The following is an 18,846-nucleotide window of genomic DNA, read 5'->3' on the forward strand; positions in this document are numbered from 1 at the left end:
TTAAGAAAAAGCCAAAATCCAGAGCTGCTGCTAGTGCATGTGGGCCAAAGAGGTCAGGACAGCTCACAGAGATGCTAATCTGCAACCATAGACATCTGACAGATTGGGTGGTTTTAAGGTATCCAAGAAACAGAGAAATGTCATTGTGAAGATCTCTGGAGTATCCCAGTATGACAATGATTGGAAAAGACACACCCAACTGCCTGCCTCCGTTTTCTCCACTGTTAAAATAGGGCTAATAACAGAATTAACATCATAGTTATGGCTGGCCTGGATATTAAGTGAAGACATTCTAGATAAAGTACTTAGCAATTAGCTACCATCTATCAAACAATTAAGAAAGCCATTGTAATTAGTTTGTAACTTGCATTTATTTAGTAATTGTCGTAGAAATCTTTTTGTATCAAAACATGTCAATCTAAATCATACTTCTAAACTATTTTTAATAACAAATTTATCATAATTTATTGAACTGTTGTTGATCCCTCCAGGTATTTTGTACAATTTCAGGGGCTGAAGGCTCAGTGGTACAGTGCTTTCCTACCGCAGGTTAGTCCCTGGATTCCATCCAAAACACACACACACACACACATACACACACATATATACACACCCACACCCACATACACACACACACAATTATTTAATGCCCATTAACCAACAGATTAGATCTATAAGTAGAATTTCTAAATCAAATAATAGTAGAATAAATGCAAATGTATAAAATGTATCAATTAATACTTCTGAAGACATTGTTTTTGGTAATTACAAATCATTGACACATTCACAAACCTGGGAATCATTAACCTTATGGATTAGGATTAGTCATTGTTTTAAAAATCCTGATCTAGTCTTTGTGAGTCTTTTAGTTTCATCTTATTTATTATTAAGCAATGGGAACTTATTTCAGAGAAATATTTATAGAAACAACCAAATGAATATTTAAAAGTCCACCATTCTATCTTCCAACTTGATGTGTATTTCCTGTTAATTATTATATAAAATGTACACAGTAACACTAACTATAATTAATGGAAATTCCTGTGAGATTTTCTAAATGCATATAATCATAAACCACCAAGATACAGAATAGTCCATTCCAACAAAAGCTAAGATCTACTTTAACTTTTCCTCCAAGTTCAAACTCCAGGCAACTTCTGACTTAGAGTTTACTTACATTTATAACTTTTCCAGAATATCTTAAAATGGAATCCAAAAGAACATAAAATTTTGAATCTGGCTTCTTTCACTTACTAAAATACATTAATATTTATCCCATGGAGTTGTGTTTGACATTGATTTATTCCTTTTTATTGCTGAATACAGTTAAATAGTGTGAATTGATACAAGTTCATTTATCCATTTCTCAGGTGAGGGTCAATGGTCTCTAAATTTTTTTGCATAATTACACATTAAACTTCCATAAATATTCACATGCAGATTTTTGTCTGAACATACATTATCATTTTATGTATGGAAAAAACTTATAGTGAAATTGCTGGGTCCTATTTTAAGTGCACGTTTAAGTTTGTAAGGAATTGTCAAACTATTCTCTAAAGTGAATATAACATTTTCTATTTCCTCCAACAATATGTGAGAGTTTCAGATCCATTTCATCCCCCCTCAGAGCTTAGCATTGTAGATGTCCATTAGCCTCTTAAAAACTCTTTTGTAAGGTGATTGTACCACTTGTCAACCCCACCAGATTTTAGGACAATTCCAGATCTGCCATATCCTTGTCAGCAGTTGCTGAGATCAATTTAAATTTTAATCATTCTAATAAGTGTACAGTGGCATCTCACTTTAATCTCTTACTCTTAATTTGTATCTCTCTAAAGATGAATTAGATTGAGCATCTTTTTATGTGTCTGCCATTCATGTATCATGTCTTGCCCGTTAAAAAATATAGCTGGTTTTTCGTCATATTGAATTTTGAGAGATCTTTATAGATTCTACATGCAAAGCTTTGAGGAACTACATGACTAACAAATATTCAACCTTAATCTATGGTTTGCCTTCCAATGTGTTTAATGATATTTTTGAATATTAATTCTTCGTTTTGATAAAGTTCACACTGTTAAAAATAGTCCTTGTGTAGATTGTGCTTTTGGTGTCAAATATTAAAAAGTCTTTGTTTAAATCAATGTCAAACAGAATTTTGTCTTGTATTCTGAAAATTTATAGTTCTAGGTTTTTATGTTTTAAGCTAATGGTCTATTTTTAGTTAATTTTATATTGAAAGTGAGGTATTGATAAGATTCATTATTTTTTAACAGGGATATCAAATTGTTCCAGTACTATTTTGGGAAAAAATATCCTCTCTCCATGGCTATGTTTTGTACTTTTGTAGGAAATTCAACGGATTGTAGGAGTGAAGGTCTACTTCATCTTCCATTGCTCTATATGCCTGTCATTCCTCCAATATCATAGTCATTTTATTATTTAAATATCTCTTTGAATACTTTTAGACGTTGTCTTAAGATTCACAATATACACCTTTAATTATAAATCCAATGTCAAATAATATTATGTTGTTCACATTATATAATGGCCTTATAATAGTGTGCTGTTAATTCTTCCTGCTCACATTTTGTGCTATTCTTGCCATATATTGTACTTTTAGATGTTCTATAAATACACCATACATTGCTAGTATTTTTGTTTGAGACCAGGAATTGGCAAATTATAAACCATTGTCCAACTCTGGCTCATTGCCTGTTTTTGAACAGCTTACACGCTAAATTTTTTTTTAATTTTAAATGTTTATAAAAGATCAAAAGGATAATACTGCATGACATAGAAAATTATATAAATTTCAAACATCAGAGTCTATAAATAAAGCTTTATTGGAAAACAGACATGCTCATTTATTTAAATATTACCTATGGCTTTGAAGTCTGTGCAGACCTAAGCAGCTGTAGCAGAGGCCATATGTCCTGCACAGCTTAATAGACTTAAAAGGTCAAGCCCGGCTTTTTGAACATCAATCTTCTTTTAGGGCACTTAAAAATAACAAGAATAAGTGAATTCTTACATTCACTACAGTTATGCCATTTGTCATTGAATTTCCATTATGTAGATCCAAGTTTCTATATTACATTCATTTTCCTAAAACTCCTAGCATTTGTTTTAATTTTCACTATAAATGATATGTTTGTTTGAAAAATCTCTTCTATTGGTATATTTTAATACTTTACAGGGATTATAATTCTTGTTTGACAGAACTTTAAAGATGTTGATCCATAATTTTTTGGCTTACCTATTTGCAGATAATAAGTCTGCTATAATTTCTACATTTGTTTGTGTTTATATGTGACATTTTTACTGATTCCCTTTAAGGTTTTTGCTTTAGCTGGATGTGGTGGCACATGTCTGTAATCCCAGGAGCTCAGGAGGATGAGGCATGAGGATCCCAAGTTTGAGACCAGTCTCAGCAACTTACGGAGGCCCTAAGCAACTTAGAAAGACCCTGTCTCAAAAAATAAAAAGGGATAGGATATGGCTCAGTGGTTAAGCACCCCTTGGTTCAATCCCTGGTACCAAAAAAAAAAAAAAAAGATTTTTACTGTATCTGCCTTTTATGAGTTCAAATATGATATATGCATGATATCTATAACTATATAATGGTTTACTGCTATTCTATGCCATTATTATTATTACTTATTCTGCTTGATGTTCTCTAAGATTCTTGGGTCTGTGCCAGTTTTGGTGTCTATTATATAGTTTTGAATGATATTCAACTTTCATCTCATTTCAAATATTGCTTATGCCTCATTTTCTTTCTGTTCTCTTTCCGGGACTCTAAATGCAAGTATCTTTACCTGTGAGATGTTATCCTATGTCATTTGGTTGTCATAATCTGTGTTTTTAATTTTCACTTTTTTTATCTTTATATTCTAATTTGAGTAATTTTTATTGATCTATATTTGGTTCATCAGTTTATTCCTTGGCCACATAAAGTCCACTGATGATCCTGCTGAGGGCATTCTGCATCTCTGTAGCTGGGTTTTTTTTTTTTTCCATTTCTAGCATTTTCATTTCATTCTTTCTCACGGTTTTCATTTTGCTTCTGATATCGTCCTTTGGATGATGTCTTCTCTCCATCGATTTTTAAATACTTTGATAGTTTCAGTGCATCTCTATTGTATCTGGAATTTCTTTTGCGATGACTTTACCATGGATGTTTAGTAATTCTAATTGAGAGAGAGGCCATGTTTGCAATTGTTGTTGGTTACACCCCACATGAGGAAAATTCTTCTAGAGCTATGCCGTGTCAGTGTCTCAATACCTTTATCAGTATCAGCTTCATGCCTTCCTTTACAACCAAACCTAAGGAAATTTCTCTTTACATGCCCTTAGTCACTCCCCTAGCAGTTAGCTCTAGTTACCTGTGATCTGATGATTTTACCTGGTGATAAATTGCACGCATATTCACTACGATGGTGAGCAATCTATTGCCTGTTCAGCCTGTCTTTGGCAGGCACTGTGTCTCTGAATCTTAGGGGTAGAATTCTCTCTAATTCTAAATGTCCTCCAGATGTTGGACCTTGAATATTCTGGACCTAGAATCTACTTCTTCCTTTCCTCCAGAAGAACAACTTCTTTCATTTCAAAAAAAGACTTCTGTGCTCTAAAGATGGCAGAGTTTGCTTTTCTTCCCAAAGAGGTATTTTTTCTCTATGGAGGGATCTAGTCAAGGCTTCATGTCTTTCCCTCAATGGCTTATCTTTCCCTCCTCCAGGGCTGTCCCTAATCTTTCTCATGACCATCCTGTGAGATACATGAAGTTCCTGCAAGTGAGTACAAATTCTTAAGATTGCAGTTCCCAGGAGTTCCATACTCTAATGCCAGTCCAACATCAACCTTGATCAACCTCAATTTATTACAGATTTTAGCCAAATTCTTCTATTTGATAGGGTATCTTGAGTCCACTCTCTGCCCGAGGTTGCAAGAATGCTTCTATCTGCTCTCTCCTTGGTAGTATCTTTCTTTAGATTTTTTAAAATTAGATGCTTGCTCTGCAACCTCAACTTTCTTGTGGATTCAGAGAACCTTGTGATGTTTCAGAATATCTGGACTTATTTTTGTTGTTGTAAAAGTGCGAATAATGCCTTTTCCAAATGTCTACATATTCAGTGGAAGCAGAGTCCTTTTTAGTAATTATGAAATTGTATTTCTCAAATCATTAGTAAAGTTGACAATCTTCATGTTTATAAGCCTTTCATATTTGTTCTTTTGAATTTGATAATTTACGTATTTAGTTTATATATACTTAACTCATATTGACTGACACAATTACATATAGTGAAAAATTCTTATTAATAATTTTATTCATTCAGCAGATATTTATTGAACAACAGCAATATCCTTGAGTATACATATATATATACATAGCAGAATCCCATCCCTTCCCCAAACCAAACCAGGACTCTAATTAATGAGAAAATAACTTTTATGATGATGATATGTTGATATTTTGGAGTTGTTTATCCAGCGGTCATCACATCTTCACTAATTTGATGTGGGAAGGAGCCTGTGAACTGGTGCCCCCAGGTAGCTCACAATCTGGTCGAAGAGTATATATCAGGGATTCTTCAATTAAATGTCGCTTAGACAAATTGAGTTCAATTGATCCTTTTTGTTTATTTATTTCTTTATTTTTTGGCCTTAACAACCTGGATGGAAAAACATTAAATAGATTGATATGCAGCTGATCAGTTACCCCTCTTCTGTTCCCAGTGACTATGTCCTCCTGACATGGACCTTTCTTGTATGATCTCCCTCCCTCCCTCCTAATACATTATTCGTTCCTGGACTGCTCTCCTGATGTGCATCTGCTCTGAGACACACAATTCTACTTAACAAGGGCATGCGTGCAGTTTTGTCAAGGCTCCAGCCCAATTCTTACAAAGACAGACAGCAATTAGCCGAGCCACGGAGAAGGGAGCAAAGTGGAGTCAGTCCAACCTCTGGTAGATGCAGGGATGGTTGGACTGACTCAGAAATCTGTCTTCAAGGTGTTTACGGTCTGTGACTCCTTCTATCTGCATTTGCCAGGATGATCTGTACAACTCTGGGCAAGCTGTCTGCATGGTGTTATCAAGGAACTCCGTGTGGACCTCTGTGAGAACCAGGGTGTCTCTTCCTTGTGAAGCCCAGGACTTTTTAATTGTGTCTGAAATGTGCATTTTCTGGGAGAGAGGTTCCTCCGTTCTGTGAGATGCAGACATGCTATGTATCATGACCTTCCTGTTCAATACCACCCATTCAGCTGACTTTCCTTAAAGTTGTTCCTACCGTAATGAAGCTGTGAACTCCAGATTTCAGCTGTAACTTTTCTCCACTTTTTGACAGTTCGAAGAAGGTAAGTCTAAGCTTATCTCCTTCCTCACAGTTTACTTGGTTCTGTTTTTTGAACACCAATACTTCCATGCTCCCTGTGTTGTCACTGATGTCAAACAGTACATGATCCTTTTTTTCTGTTTTCTGTAAAAAGAAAACCAGCACCCAGTATGATAAGCTGATTAAGGGATGCCATATTAATCAGATACCAGACATGCCAGAAGCATCTGGAAGAAAGAAATGTACGGGAAAATTTCAGCTTCACTTTCAGTTGGTTTACTCTAACCGATGTAACAAGTTCAGACATAGGAGGCAGCCATGACTCAATGGAGCATATTGCCCCTGAACCCGTTTTTCTAGTCCAAAGCCCTCTTCATTGGGGCAGGGGGCAGGCAAGGATGACTCCCAGAGGAAAAACTAATGAGTGGAAAGTTAGGGCTTCTCCAAGGCCAGTAGCCAGGACAGTAAGGGGAAAGGAAGATCCTGATATTGTAGGGGACTCATTTATGATAGCAAATCCAGGAAAGGCACGAGCCAATGAGGCAGGACTTAGAAAAGGAGTCTAATTAAGAGTAAGAAACCAAGGGCCAGAAATCATCCACAATCAAGTCCAGATGAAAAGGAAATAGGATGTTGATCAGTCACCCAAGAGACTGATAATATTTAGGTATAATTTTATGGGCTAAATGGGTATATAGTAGTGAATGGTTGGCCAGATTAAAAGCCCAAAATTGAGAGAAAGAAAGTGCTTTCCTATCTGAGGTCATTTTGGGCTTGAATTTTCCAGGACAGATTCCTCCTATCAGCTCGTCTGCAGCTCACCCAGGACAGCCGAGGTTGTGCTATGGTCCCTGGATGAGGGGCTATCGCTTCCCTCCTGTGTCTTCAGGTCCTTCCAGAAAAAGTGGCCACACAAGGCGAGTTCCCGGAGGCTCAGCACACAATCCTTTATGAGTTCTCACTTCTAATACTGCTCTGCACACTCTTCTTTCTATTTTCTTCATTTAGTCAGAATTCTTTAATCCTGCCCTAACTTATGGATCTTCCAGGTCAGTGAATCCAGTTTATTGCATTAATATAACTATTAATTAAAATACCAATGGTACATATAAAGCATGAAAATATTCCAAAGGGGTAAAAATTATTGTAGCCCTTCTCCAGAGGCAATAAGGATGAAAAGAAGTTGAAACAGGATTATTGAAAACCTCTTGAGAATGAAAATATTTGGGGGAGGGGGTTGCCTATGAGTTTTGGCACATTAACTCTGCAACTCTCTAGAACTTTGGGTTTATTTGTTTAGATTTTTACTAATAGAGAAAAAAATAGAATTGAATAATTTCTAAAGTCCATTTAAAGGTCAGATTAAAGAACACCTTATTCTTACTAATTAATATGTAAAACTATATATAGGAACTTACCTTCTGTATTACAAACAGCCCGTTCACTATTGTCCCAAGGGGCTGAGTCTGAAGCTTATTTATCTTTGGTGTTTCCCCAGCTTTCCTGATAATATGCGGTGGTACATTAATCTCTTGATCAGACTTAGCATCAACTATCAGTGAGGCACTATTCACCTCCAGAAAACCACTGTGCCAACAATATTTTGATATGATAATTGTTCTCTTTGGGGCAAATTTATCTTTTAGCTGCATATTAAAAACTTTTACAAGAAAGAATTCCTTCTCCGTGGCCACAGTAGCATGAAACATCTCTCGCTTTCTTCCATCTTGGGTCTCAAACTCGAAGGGCTTCATTGCTTTCAGCACCATGACTATTATGCGGTCTTTCTGCAACCCTTCTTCTCTGACAGATTCCTGCTGGGGCGTCACCTGCTTCTGCTTAGGCTGAAGACCATGGAAGAAAGATGTGAGCCATGAGTAAAGGGGCACTTAGTGTTAAACCTTAGGAAGCCAGCCCAAGAGAGGAGCAACCAAAGGAAGAGATAGAAGGGGGTTAGGAAGAGATTTGAACTCAGAATTATCTGGATAGGAAAGAGAATGCAAAAGAACGATTTCAAGTCCTGTGTTCAAATGGGCCAGCGGAACAAGCTTTGGAGATAGATTCCCTGAATCTGAATCCTCAGCTTTCTCATCTAAAGGGTGTGTAGAGTGCATCAGATTTATGCAGCATTGCCAAGGCAAAGGGGGTAAATCTGTCCTTGTCTTCTTCTGTTGATTGCATTAGGGCATAAGGTGCCCTTATGCTCTATCCAATATTGTCCTGAATATTCATTTTACTCTGGTATGAAGGTGAGGGAGCTCAGTGATCTGACAAGTCTCCCCAAATTCCTAGGGATAGTAATAATAAAAGTACACATTAAATTAAATGTGAATAAAGAGAGAGACCTAGAACAGAGATCTTACAAGTAAATTACAGGCTAATTAAAAAGGAGAATCAAATCTAACTTTATGAATTAACCCCTAGAAATAATGAATGGTACACTACAGTTTACATTAAAAATGTTATTGTGTTATTTTTAATTATAAAAAATTGAAATCATTTAAATGCCAAAATAAAAGAAGACTGGCACACACCATCTATTTTTGTGTAAGTACACTTCATGATGTTCACACAATAATAAATTCAACTAATGACAGATATGTCTCTCAGAACATACCCCTGTTATTAAACGGCAAAGACTGAACAGTGTTATTTATTTTTACTACAGTAAAATCTTAAGCATTTCAGAAAAGTAGTAATACTGAAAAGAATGTGATCTTTGGATAATAGGATCTTGCTGTTTATAAACTATCACATTGCATTTAAAAAAATATAAATGCCCAAAACAAGGAATTTGATTAAATAAGTATGTATAATCATATCATAGATTACTATGCAAACATTAAAAATGCTTTAGAAGAATAATATGGTAGATGGTTATAATTGATTTAACAAAGGATGAAGTCCAAAACAGAATGTACAATGTTTTTCTTATTGGCAAAATCAACAATTAAATAATACTCACACTCCACAGAAATATTTACCAATATCACATATGTTGTTTTCTAGGTGACATGATCTTAAGTAATTTTATTGTCATGTCTATGGTTTGTGTTTTTTGAAATTAACAGAGATATGAGATTCTTTGTGTCTGTTTTAGAAGCAAATGTTACTTTTAAAAAGCAATATGCTCTCCAAAGCCAAAGGAAAATGTAGGGGGAGGGGGAAGACCCATGTAAGACCAAGTGCAAATGTGTCTAAATTGGATCTCTGGTGGGACCTGGCACATGGGTCCATAAGGGGACCTGAGGGACAGTACCCACAGACTCAGTTTAGATCAGTGCAGGAAAACCTCAGCTTCCCTGAGGTCAAATACGAAATTTCTTGTCTTTGGTCTGGGTACCTTTAGTTAGGTCTTCCAGACTAAATAATTTTAATGACCAACTTCTGAAATGCACTACTTATATCTTCATATCATTTCCCTGACAACTTCAGAAGTTTCTAGGCCAAACCCAGAGGAAGTGGCTGCTCTGGGCAAAGAGAATGGAAAACATTCCATCAATTTCTATAGCTCACACATCTGTAAAATTACATGATTCCTACTTCACAGGAGACAAAACTGCACGTTTGGTAGATTTGGGGGGTTTGTTTTTGTTTTCCTTTGAGCACTTTCTTTGTCTTAAATATGCCAGAAATTGAATTTTATTTTTAAAATTTTATCTGGCTTTCACCGGTGTATAGTAACTGTTCCTAACTGTCTGTGGGCATCCTCAGCTCCTAAGTGCTCTGTGGGATGGACTGAGACATTTGTCATGAAGGTACTGAACTTGACATTGTCCCCACTCTATTTCTTTTACTTCCTCATGGGCATGAATACTGAAAGCACTCTAAAATATACTCCCTGAAAATGACTGTCTGTCTGAGTTTTCTTCTGATGGGATCCAGTCTAACAAGGGGTTCAAATGTCCAGAGCATATTAGAGATTAGAAACTCCATAAGTATTTTTGAGTCCACTTTTCTTTTTGTAACCTAGGAACAATTTTCATGTGATAGACTGTCTTTCCTTAATTGCAAGCTGTGAGATAAAGAACAGAGATCCTCGTGTAGGGAAGGACAGGGACAATGACTAGAGGGTACTCTCATAAGGATGAAGGCCACTCTGCTCACTCCATCCTACCTTCCCATGAGGAGAGACTGCTGGTGCCACCCGGTGCTGGCCGGCATCATTGCCGCTGACTGCAGAGGCCACAGAACCCACTTCAGTTAGACTTTTCCTTTTTGTCAGACTTGCTTCTTTGGTCTTTTTATTTCCCATATACTTATCATCAACTGTTAAAAAAAAATGTAAAAAAAAAGGACATATTAACCAGAAGAGGCACAAAGTTGACTGAGAAATTTAAACAGCTCAAGAACAAAATAAGAAGAATGACCCTAGCAGGAGGGGTGAACAAGAGCTTCCCAGATCCGGCTGGCCTCAAAGAAGTCCGCCTCACAGCCATCACACCCAAGGAGACTTTTGCAACCACCTGGGAGTGCAGCCAAGACTCCTTCTGGGACCACAGAACTGAGAAAAGTTCCACCAGAAGGAAAGAGGAATGGTCTCACTGTTCCCATGACACCCCTCTCCCGAGGCAGCCCAGCACCACTCAGAATTCCTCTGGACCCCTGTGGTGCTACAATGAGAAAAGAGGCGTGGTGGGCATTTGGTCCCCAGCATCCTGGGAAGTTCTGCAGGAGGCTCACTTAGGTCTTGAGGAACACTGGAGGCACTGGCAGTGATAGACCACCCGGGGGGCCCACTTAGAAAGAAAGAAGGGGGTGGGTATCACAGGGATCAGCACACAGATCTTGGAGGCCCTACGTTCTGGCCAATGGAGGCTCCAAACCAGAGAGAGGTCCCAACAGCATTGTTCTGCAGGAAACATGATCAATAGGTCTGTTGGAGTTTTGTTTTGTTTTTTGTTTCTTGTTTGGGGTACTGAGGGTTGAACCCAGGGGTGCTCTCTCTCTGAACTACATCCCCAGTCCTTTTTATTTTTTTTTAACTTTGAGATGGGGGTCTCAAAAAGTTGCCCAGGGTGGCCTGGAACTTGCGATTATCCTTCCTCCCCTCCTGAGTGGCAGGGCTTATCAGTGTGTATCAGTGTGTGCCCTCGTGCCCAGCTGCCCTGATGGTTTTCAGTTCTCTCACCAGCTTTCCCACCCAGCAATGGTCTTTCCCACAATACAGGTAAGTGCACATGCATGCACACCTGTGGAGGGAAGCTGCCCAACCTCAGACCTCAGCATAATGCTTCCCCAGGCGAAGACGCAAGCCGAATTCCACAGAAACCTCTGCAGGGGAGCATCTGGCCTTGCCAAATACAAGCGGTTGAGCAACTGACCCCACCCACTACCCCGCCTGTGTCCCTGCACATCTGCAGAGGAGAACATCTGGCCTCTCCAGTCCTAGTGGTTAAGAAGTGGTGCCACCCAGCTTTGGAGCACAATTTGAACCTTGCCTGGACCCAGGCAAGGAAGCAAGTCTGAGATCTCATATATCTTTAGAGCATGGCTTACGGCCTTCCCAGTCGGAGTAACCCCAAAGCAATCCCAACAACTTTTCCTACTTTCTCAGCCTCAGAACCCAGCCTGCGGCTCTGCCCAAATACAGATTCCAAGCAGCAAAACAGCAGAACCGACCACCTAGAAACCAAAAATCAAAAACACACAAAAAATTTTAGGATATTCAGAAATATCTGGAAATTCTACAACATGCTCCTGAATACACAACAGCATTTACTTGTTATCTCTCTGCTTTATCACCAGATCTAGAAGGATTCTTGGTGCAGGGTGAATGGATAGACAGGTGGATGGCATGCCAGCTCCTCACAGTGTCACCATCATGCAGCCTTAGGGTCTGGCTTGGGTACCCCAGGTCTAGGGTCAGATTATATTTTACTCAGGTAACTTTGGGCTCTGGTTTTAAAATGACTATATATATATATATATATATATATCAAGATGGTTCCATTCAATTATTTAAGGCACCCTCAGGAAGAAGAGGGCATGAGAAATCACTGGATGTTGTTCCTGACGGAACTTGAGCAGTTCTAGGCTGAAGTCAAAAGGTCACTTTGATTTTAAGAGAAAGAAGAATAGTCATCAGGGCTCACAGCAGGATGAGCTGTCTTCTGCTGCAGTAAGTTCTCTGTCACTACATTTCAAACAGCAGGAAGGACTGGACCCTCTGACAGGGAGATCACAGGGGGACCTCTGCCCCAGAAGTTGAACTGACCTTCCCACGGTAAGTGAGTTCCATGAAACTGGTTTCAGAGAGGTGTGTAGATGAAAGTCCCCCTTTCAAAGCAGACAGTATAGGAGAGAAAAGGGTCAGGAAGGTCGAGGGACTCATGCCCTCCTGCCCCATCACATCAGCCATCTTTCATCTCATACATAGGGACCAAAAAAATTTTGTGGAAAAACGCATCTGCCCACTACACATCTCTTACATTCCTTAATCGTCAGGTTCACATTTCCAACTATTTGATTTGCCATTTTCAACCTCTAATTTAATCTGACATGACTTTTACAGACTTTGATCATGTACTCTCTCAGCTTCCTTTTATCATGCTTAAGTAACCTCTTAGTCTTCATCTTTCTTCCCCCAAAAGCCTCTCTATCTACTAACTATTGACTCTGAGTCATTAAAGATTCCTTCAGCAAGCCAGGTGCAGTGGTGCATGCCTGTAATCCCAGCTACTCAGAAGGCTGAGGCAGGAGGATCACAAGTTTGAGGTCAGCCCCAGCAACTTAGTGAGATCTTGTTTCAAAATTAAAAAGGATTGGTAGAGTGTTCCTGGGTTCAATGCCCATTACCCCCCAACACACAATAACAACAAAAATAATAATACTAATAATCTTTCAAATATCCCCTACCTTCCAAGCAGTAGAAGCATGCAGAAGCATGCAGACCCTTGGTGTAACATTCAACAAACAAAAAACACTTGACAGAGGATGAAATTTACAAAGAAAAACACAAAACTGATCCCCAAACATAGGAGAGGTAACATGGGGCACAAATAAACCCGGCACATTTAAAGTAGGCCTAAAGACAACTCTGGATAGAATTTTGACTTATAAAGGAACTTCATTGATTTCTCACACAGCTTACGAAGCTGCCAGTCATTCCTAGATTTCTAGCCTGGGACCACTTTGGATCATTTTTAGCTAATTGAGGTAATCAAATTTTCAGGATCGTTAGAAAAGCAAACTGGAGTAAGAAGTAAAGATTGTGGTTAGAGAAATTTGGAGTTCCCTGAGCCAAAGGGAAGAATGAGGGCTCAGAGGAGGGGAGGGTTCTGTCCTTTTATTATTATTTTGACAGACTCAAAGTTGCTGAGGGTGTAACTAAGTTGCCCAGGGCGACCTCAAAATTGCAATCCTTCTCCTTCAACCTCACAAGTAAGGTGTATTGCAGGTATGTGCCACCATGCCAGGCAAGAGGAATAAATTTTTCATTGGGGTGAGATGGAGGAGATGAAAACATACTAATAGTCTATGTTTGTTCACATTCAAGAAGCAGGGCAATTGGTTTCATGGAGCAACTGTGTGCCATTACTGCCACCTAGTGGCCATATCTAAGAAATACACCTCCAAATTTCAGCAATCCAAGGAAAATAGAAGGCATGACCGCACAACCGATCCTTTCTCTAAAGTGCCTTAGATAAAAATTCATATCTGTACATTTGTATAATCGCTTAAATGGACCTCATTTAGCCTTTATAGAAATCACATATGAGAAGTATGTTATTCATACTGTACACACAAACAAATACTATATTAGAATCTTAAAACTACTACTTTTGGTGTCTTTCATTTTGGAGAGTCTTTGGATGAGATCGTCTTTGGTTGACCTTTTTTTTTTTCTTAAGTCATTTTGTCAATAAAGCCAGGATGCATCAGTTGTTCTTATGTAACAATCAGGAGCTTAAACGACAAGGAGATATTTCTTAGAGACTGATCAATAGTTCACTGAATAATATAAATCATTTGGGAAATGTATCTTGTCATTGGAGATGAAGAGGAGACAGAATCCCTGGACTAGAAGGACAGGGTCTTTCTTGAAGAAAGACAGGCAGTCTAGGACCCTGGCAGGCTGGCCCAGTGTAGAAGCAGCACGTGTGAGGAGAGGCAGAGGTGCCTGATACCCCAGTTTATGGCTTTCCAGGGCTGTAGTGTGCTCCAGTAAAGTGTGAGACCACGTGATAGAGTCTAAAGCACTACGGCCATTCATCCTGGGTGCTTGGTCACTGCAAGGCAAAGATGGGCAAAGGGAAGATGAGAAAACGGTGAGCGGCAGTCCCGAGGGCTGGAACCAGAGGTGGCAAAGTCATGCTGGGCTGCATTTATGGAATTTCTAAAAAAGACTTCTAGCAATTATCAGTAAAAGGGGTCAAATGGACATCTGAGCAAGCAAACAAATCCCAATGTGCCCCGGCGTCTTCTCCCTCTGATGCCAGAAAAGGTGAAGAACTCCGTGTACCTTTTGCCTTCTCGTCCTGAAGATTTTTTGCCACGTGCATATAATTCAGCTTCTGGAAGATACGTATGGTCTTAGTCACCGCAGGCACCACACCCGCATTTTGAATCAGCAAGTTGGCTAACTCTGTCCTGTTTGCAGTCTGCAGTTTGCTCTTGGCAATCGTGAATTCATCTGGAATAAAGAACTTGAACCTATCCAGTTCCTCATCAGTGATGTTATCGAGGCCCCTCAGTAACAGCATTTCTCTGTATTTGCTCTCCATCTCCCAACTTTGGGGTCAGCCTATAAGAAACCCCAAACACATAAAGTTACACCACCCAAAGTTGGTTTACATTCAAAATAAGCAAGGTGAATGGTTAATATCTCCTCCTATCCGGCCCCCCACCTCTTTCTTTTTCTATTTATTTATTTATTTATTGGTGGTATTAGGAATTGGACTCCCAGATTTCTACCACTGAGCTGCATCCCCAGCCCTTTTTATGTCTTATTTTGAGACAGGGTCTCACTAACTTGCTGAGATTGGCCTCAAACTTGCAATCCCTCTGCCTCATCCTCCCCAATCACTGGGGTCACAGGTGTGCTTGACCTTACTCAGAGTTAACATCTTTTTAAAGGGAGAGTAAAATGTCTACAGTACAGTAAAGGAGATTTGGGTGAAATAAAAATCATAGCTTATTATAAGCAAGATGCCCACTACTATTGAGAAAGGACATCTTCAGAGGTGGTACAATGAATCTGTAATTCTTAGAGAACAGGATTCACTCTGTAAACGGAATTTTGAATATACTGACACACAACACAGTGAATTTATTTCAAGCATACAATGTGAAAATCTTGATGTATGCATACAGTAGCTGAAATCCAATTTATTAATTTGTTCTTTCATGGATCACGCTTTTAGTGTCACGTCCAGGAATTCTTTTCCAAACAAGATCAGAAGACTTTGTCCTATATTTTCCTCTAGAAATTTTATAGTTTGGCCTTTGGGCACTTATATCTATAACCTCTTTTGAATCATTTTGTATATGGTACAAGGTCTGATTCAAAGTTCATGTTTTTCACATGGATATTAGTTTTGCCATAATTATATTCTTTCTCCACTCATTGACCTTTGTGCCTTTGTCAAAAATCCTTTGTTCAAATATGATTTGGTCCATTTTTTAAATTCTTTCCTCCGTTCCATTGACTTATTGGGTTTTATGCCAATAAAATATTGTAGTAATATGATTGTCTATGTATGTTATAAAAAATAATACAAAAAGTATTAGAAATAAGAATTAGCAATGATTCTAAATATAAGGTTAACATACACAAAAGCCTCATTTCTTTATTTCAGTAATAATCCAAAGGGAAAAACATAGAATAAAATAGTATAATTTCTAATAATAACAAACATACAAAGTACTTAGAATATGTAATAAAAATATATAATGCTTTAAAGAGCATTATAACTTTAGTGATAGACTTAAAGTACATAATTAATTACGGATATGTAAGATATTTTGAATGGAAGAATTCAATAAAATGAAGATGGTGGTTTTGCCAAATTAGTCTATAAACTCCAAGCAAAATCTCAAAAGGCTTTTCCTTGAGAACTTAACAAGATGATCCTAAAATCTACATCAAAGGATAAAGACAAAATTATACAAAATAAGTTTAAAATGTTTATTTGAAAGCACTATTCTTCCTAGCTTACCAATCCTTCACAAAAATATATATAATGAGTTTATTATGTATGTAATATATTATTATTTAATGATATGATAGTGTCACAGAGAAAAATTAACTAATAATAGAGTATGGAAACAGAAATAAAAGCATGCTATCCGATCAAAGTGACATTATACATCACAAGGAAAGGATGTCTGAACACAAAAAGTGTTCAGACACTTATATATGAGGAATTACAATATTGAATCATTATCTCACATCATATACACAATATATATTTCATGATGCTGTTGAAGAAAACACAAGACTTCTCATCACATTGAGGTAAAGGCATTTCTTAAATAAGGCTCAAAAAGAGCAAGATAAGAAAAGCCTAAAGTCAAATTTGAGTGTGTGCACATTCTAAACCTCTTTGTAGGAAAAACACACACACAGAGTAAATAAAGTGAAAATAAACTGGGAAGATACTATTTTCAATGTGTGTAACTAACAGAAGATTTGCTTTCTAAATATATGGAGAATCACAAACCAATAAGAAAAATATAAATGGTCTATCTGAAAAGTGGGCAAAATATATGAATAAGCAATTTGCTCAAATTTCTAATAAACTTTCAAAAAAAAAGATGTTTGACATTACTAGCAATTAGTAACTTCCAGAGAAGCAACATATGAGGTTCAAGAAATAAGCCTAAGAATGAAAGATGGCATGTTTATTAGTAGAAAATAATGGATCATGAATTTCAGAAGCCTGAAGACTCCATCCATAGAGACAATGTTAATAAAGTTATTATGGTTAAAATGGCCTTATTAATTTTCCAGTAGGTAAGGACTGGAGAAAACTATTCTTGCACATGTAGAGTTAATAACAAAAATATGTAGAGTTAAAAACCAAAACTATTATCAGCACCATTTCAAAATAAAGAATGCCTCTGAAATACCTGAGAAATCAATCTTCTCAAATGTCCCAGTCCTTCCTTACTGACAAAAGCAGTAAGGAAGATAACTTTGGTTAAATATTCATAATGTGATAGTCAACTCAGCATGCTCCTTACTTGTCTAGATGACATTAATCTTGCTAGAACCCTCTTATAAAATAACATAATCACATTTTAATGAGAAAATTAAGACAGCTATTTCTCTGAAGTTTTATTTTTATCGAATGAATGTAAAATTAGCATTTTACTTCAAAATATCTGTCCACTTTTTTAAAAAACGTTTTGAAGTACTTGTTGGAATACGGATATGGCTCCCAGGTTGAGTGCTTGCCTAGCGTGCACACGGCCCTGGGTTTGACCTCTAGCACCACAAAACATAAAAAAAAATAAGATATTTGTTATTATGTAAAATTTATACAGAAATCAAATGCATTCAGATCAATTTGGTGACTTTGTGGCCCCCAAAGTCCACACACTGTGATTTAAGAAGCAGATACTGCTTCATGCATAATAACTGATCACTGGATAGTGTTCTGCAATTTACCAAGTGCTTCCACGTGGAATGTGGATGGTACAGAGGAAAGAAAATATTTAGGGAGTGCCCATTTATCTCTAAAATGGGATAATTTCTACCCCTAGGTATAAGTACCCAGCATGATATGGCTGAAAAATACATTTTCATTTATTATAATCTCTCAATTATTACAGGCTAAATTAGCTTTTCAAGATGGAATGCCTTACCTGAGGCCCCACAGCTAGTGAATGGCAATAAGATGAGATGAACTCAAATTTTTGAATCCAGACCGTTTGTTCCTTCTTTTGCCAACTGCTTTTTTATCGTTCAGAGAATGTGCAATAACGCTTAAAAAATAAATAAGCTGATGTTATTGGCTGTGATTTGGAGAGCATCATAAATATCTAACCCTCTTATAATTCCAATAATAATATCATAATAACTGGCAATCATTTTCTTGGCCTAAACCACTTATCCCTTTTCACAAGATGGTGGCCAAGACCCTCCCATGGTCCTCTCCCCACAGAAACACCAATTTGAACAGCTATTCACACACCAAACTGACTTCTCATTAGCTAAAGAAGCCAGGTGAGACACCCAAGTGCCTGGTTTTAGTACAACAGGAAGAAAAGACACATTGAAGGGCACAGGAAGAAAAGAGTCACCCACATGCAGGCAGTGCCTCTAATACTATTTATGCTAGAGGTGATGTTTTTGGTAAACAGGCGAGGTTAGTGTTTGCCGAGTTCCTTTTACTTTTTTTAATCTTTCCCTTATATGCATACCAGTGTTGGATTAACAATGTTAATAATAATGATTTTGTGTTTATTTAATATTATGGAGTTGTTAACTATCAGTGAATTATTCGATCTACATCACTTCTTCCCCAGCTCCAAGTAATATGGAGAGAATGCCTCTGC

General features: G+C 37.6%; 1 protein-coding gene across 9 annotated transcripts in view; it reads right to left on the reverse strand.

The window, feature by feature from the left end:
• Positions 1-5,312: 5,312 nt before the first annotated feature.
• Aim2 (absent in melanoma 2) overlaps positions 5,313-18,846 on the reverse strand; it is a 78,392-nt gene continuing 64,858 nt past the window's right edge. For 6 of the 9 annotated variants that reach the window (XM_046429051.2, XM_046429052.2, XM_046429048.2 and 3 more), the window contains 7 exons: positions 18,154-18,273; positions 17,416-17,465; positions 14,807-15,088; positions 10,460-10,611; positions 7,761-8,186; positions 6,298-6,486; positions 5,313-5,675 (listed from right to left, as the gene is read on the reverse strand). In XM_046429051.2, coding sequence (XP_046285007.1) covers positions 5,655-5,675; positions 6,298-6,486; positions 7,761-8,186; positions 10,460-10,611; positions 14,807-15,068 — 1,050 coding nt within the window. In that variant the 5' untranslated portion in view covers positions 15,069-15,088; positions 17,416-17,465; positions 18,154-18,273 and the 3' untranslated portion in view covers positions 5,313-5,654. The remainder of the gene's footprint in view (positions 5,676-6,297; positions 6,487-7,760; positions 8,187-10,459; positions 10,612-14,806; positions 15,089-17,415; positions 17,466-18,153; positions 18,274-18,846) is intronic. The other 3 variants (XM_058574112.1, XM_058574113.1, XM_046429050.2) reach the window with 1 other exon arrangement.

The sequence above is a fragment of the Marmota monax genome, unplaced genomic scaffold, assembly GCF_021218885.2.
Source record: "Marmota monax isolate L192 unplaced genomic scaffold, Marmota_monax_Labrador192_F-V1.1 WCK01_AAM20220418_F8-fsc00145, whole genome shotgun sequence".
Lineage (NCBI taxonomy): Eukaryota > Metazoa > Chordata > Mammalia > Rodentia > Sciuridae > Marmota > Marmota monax.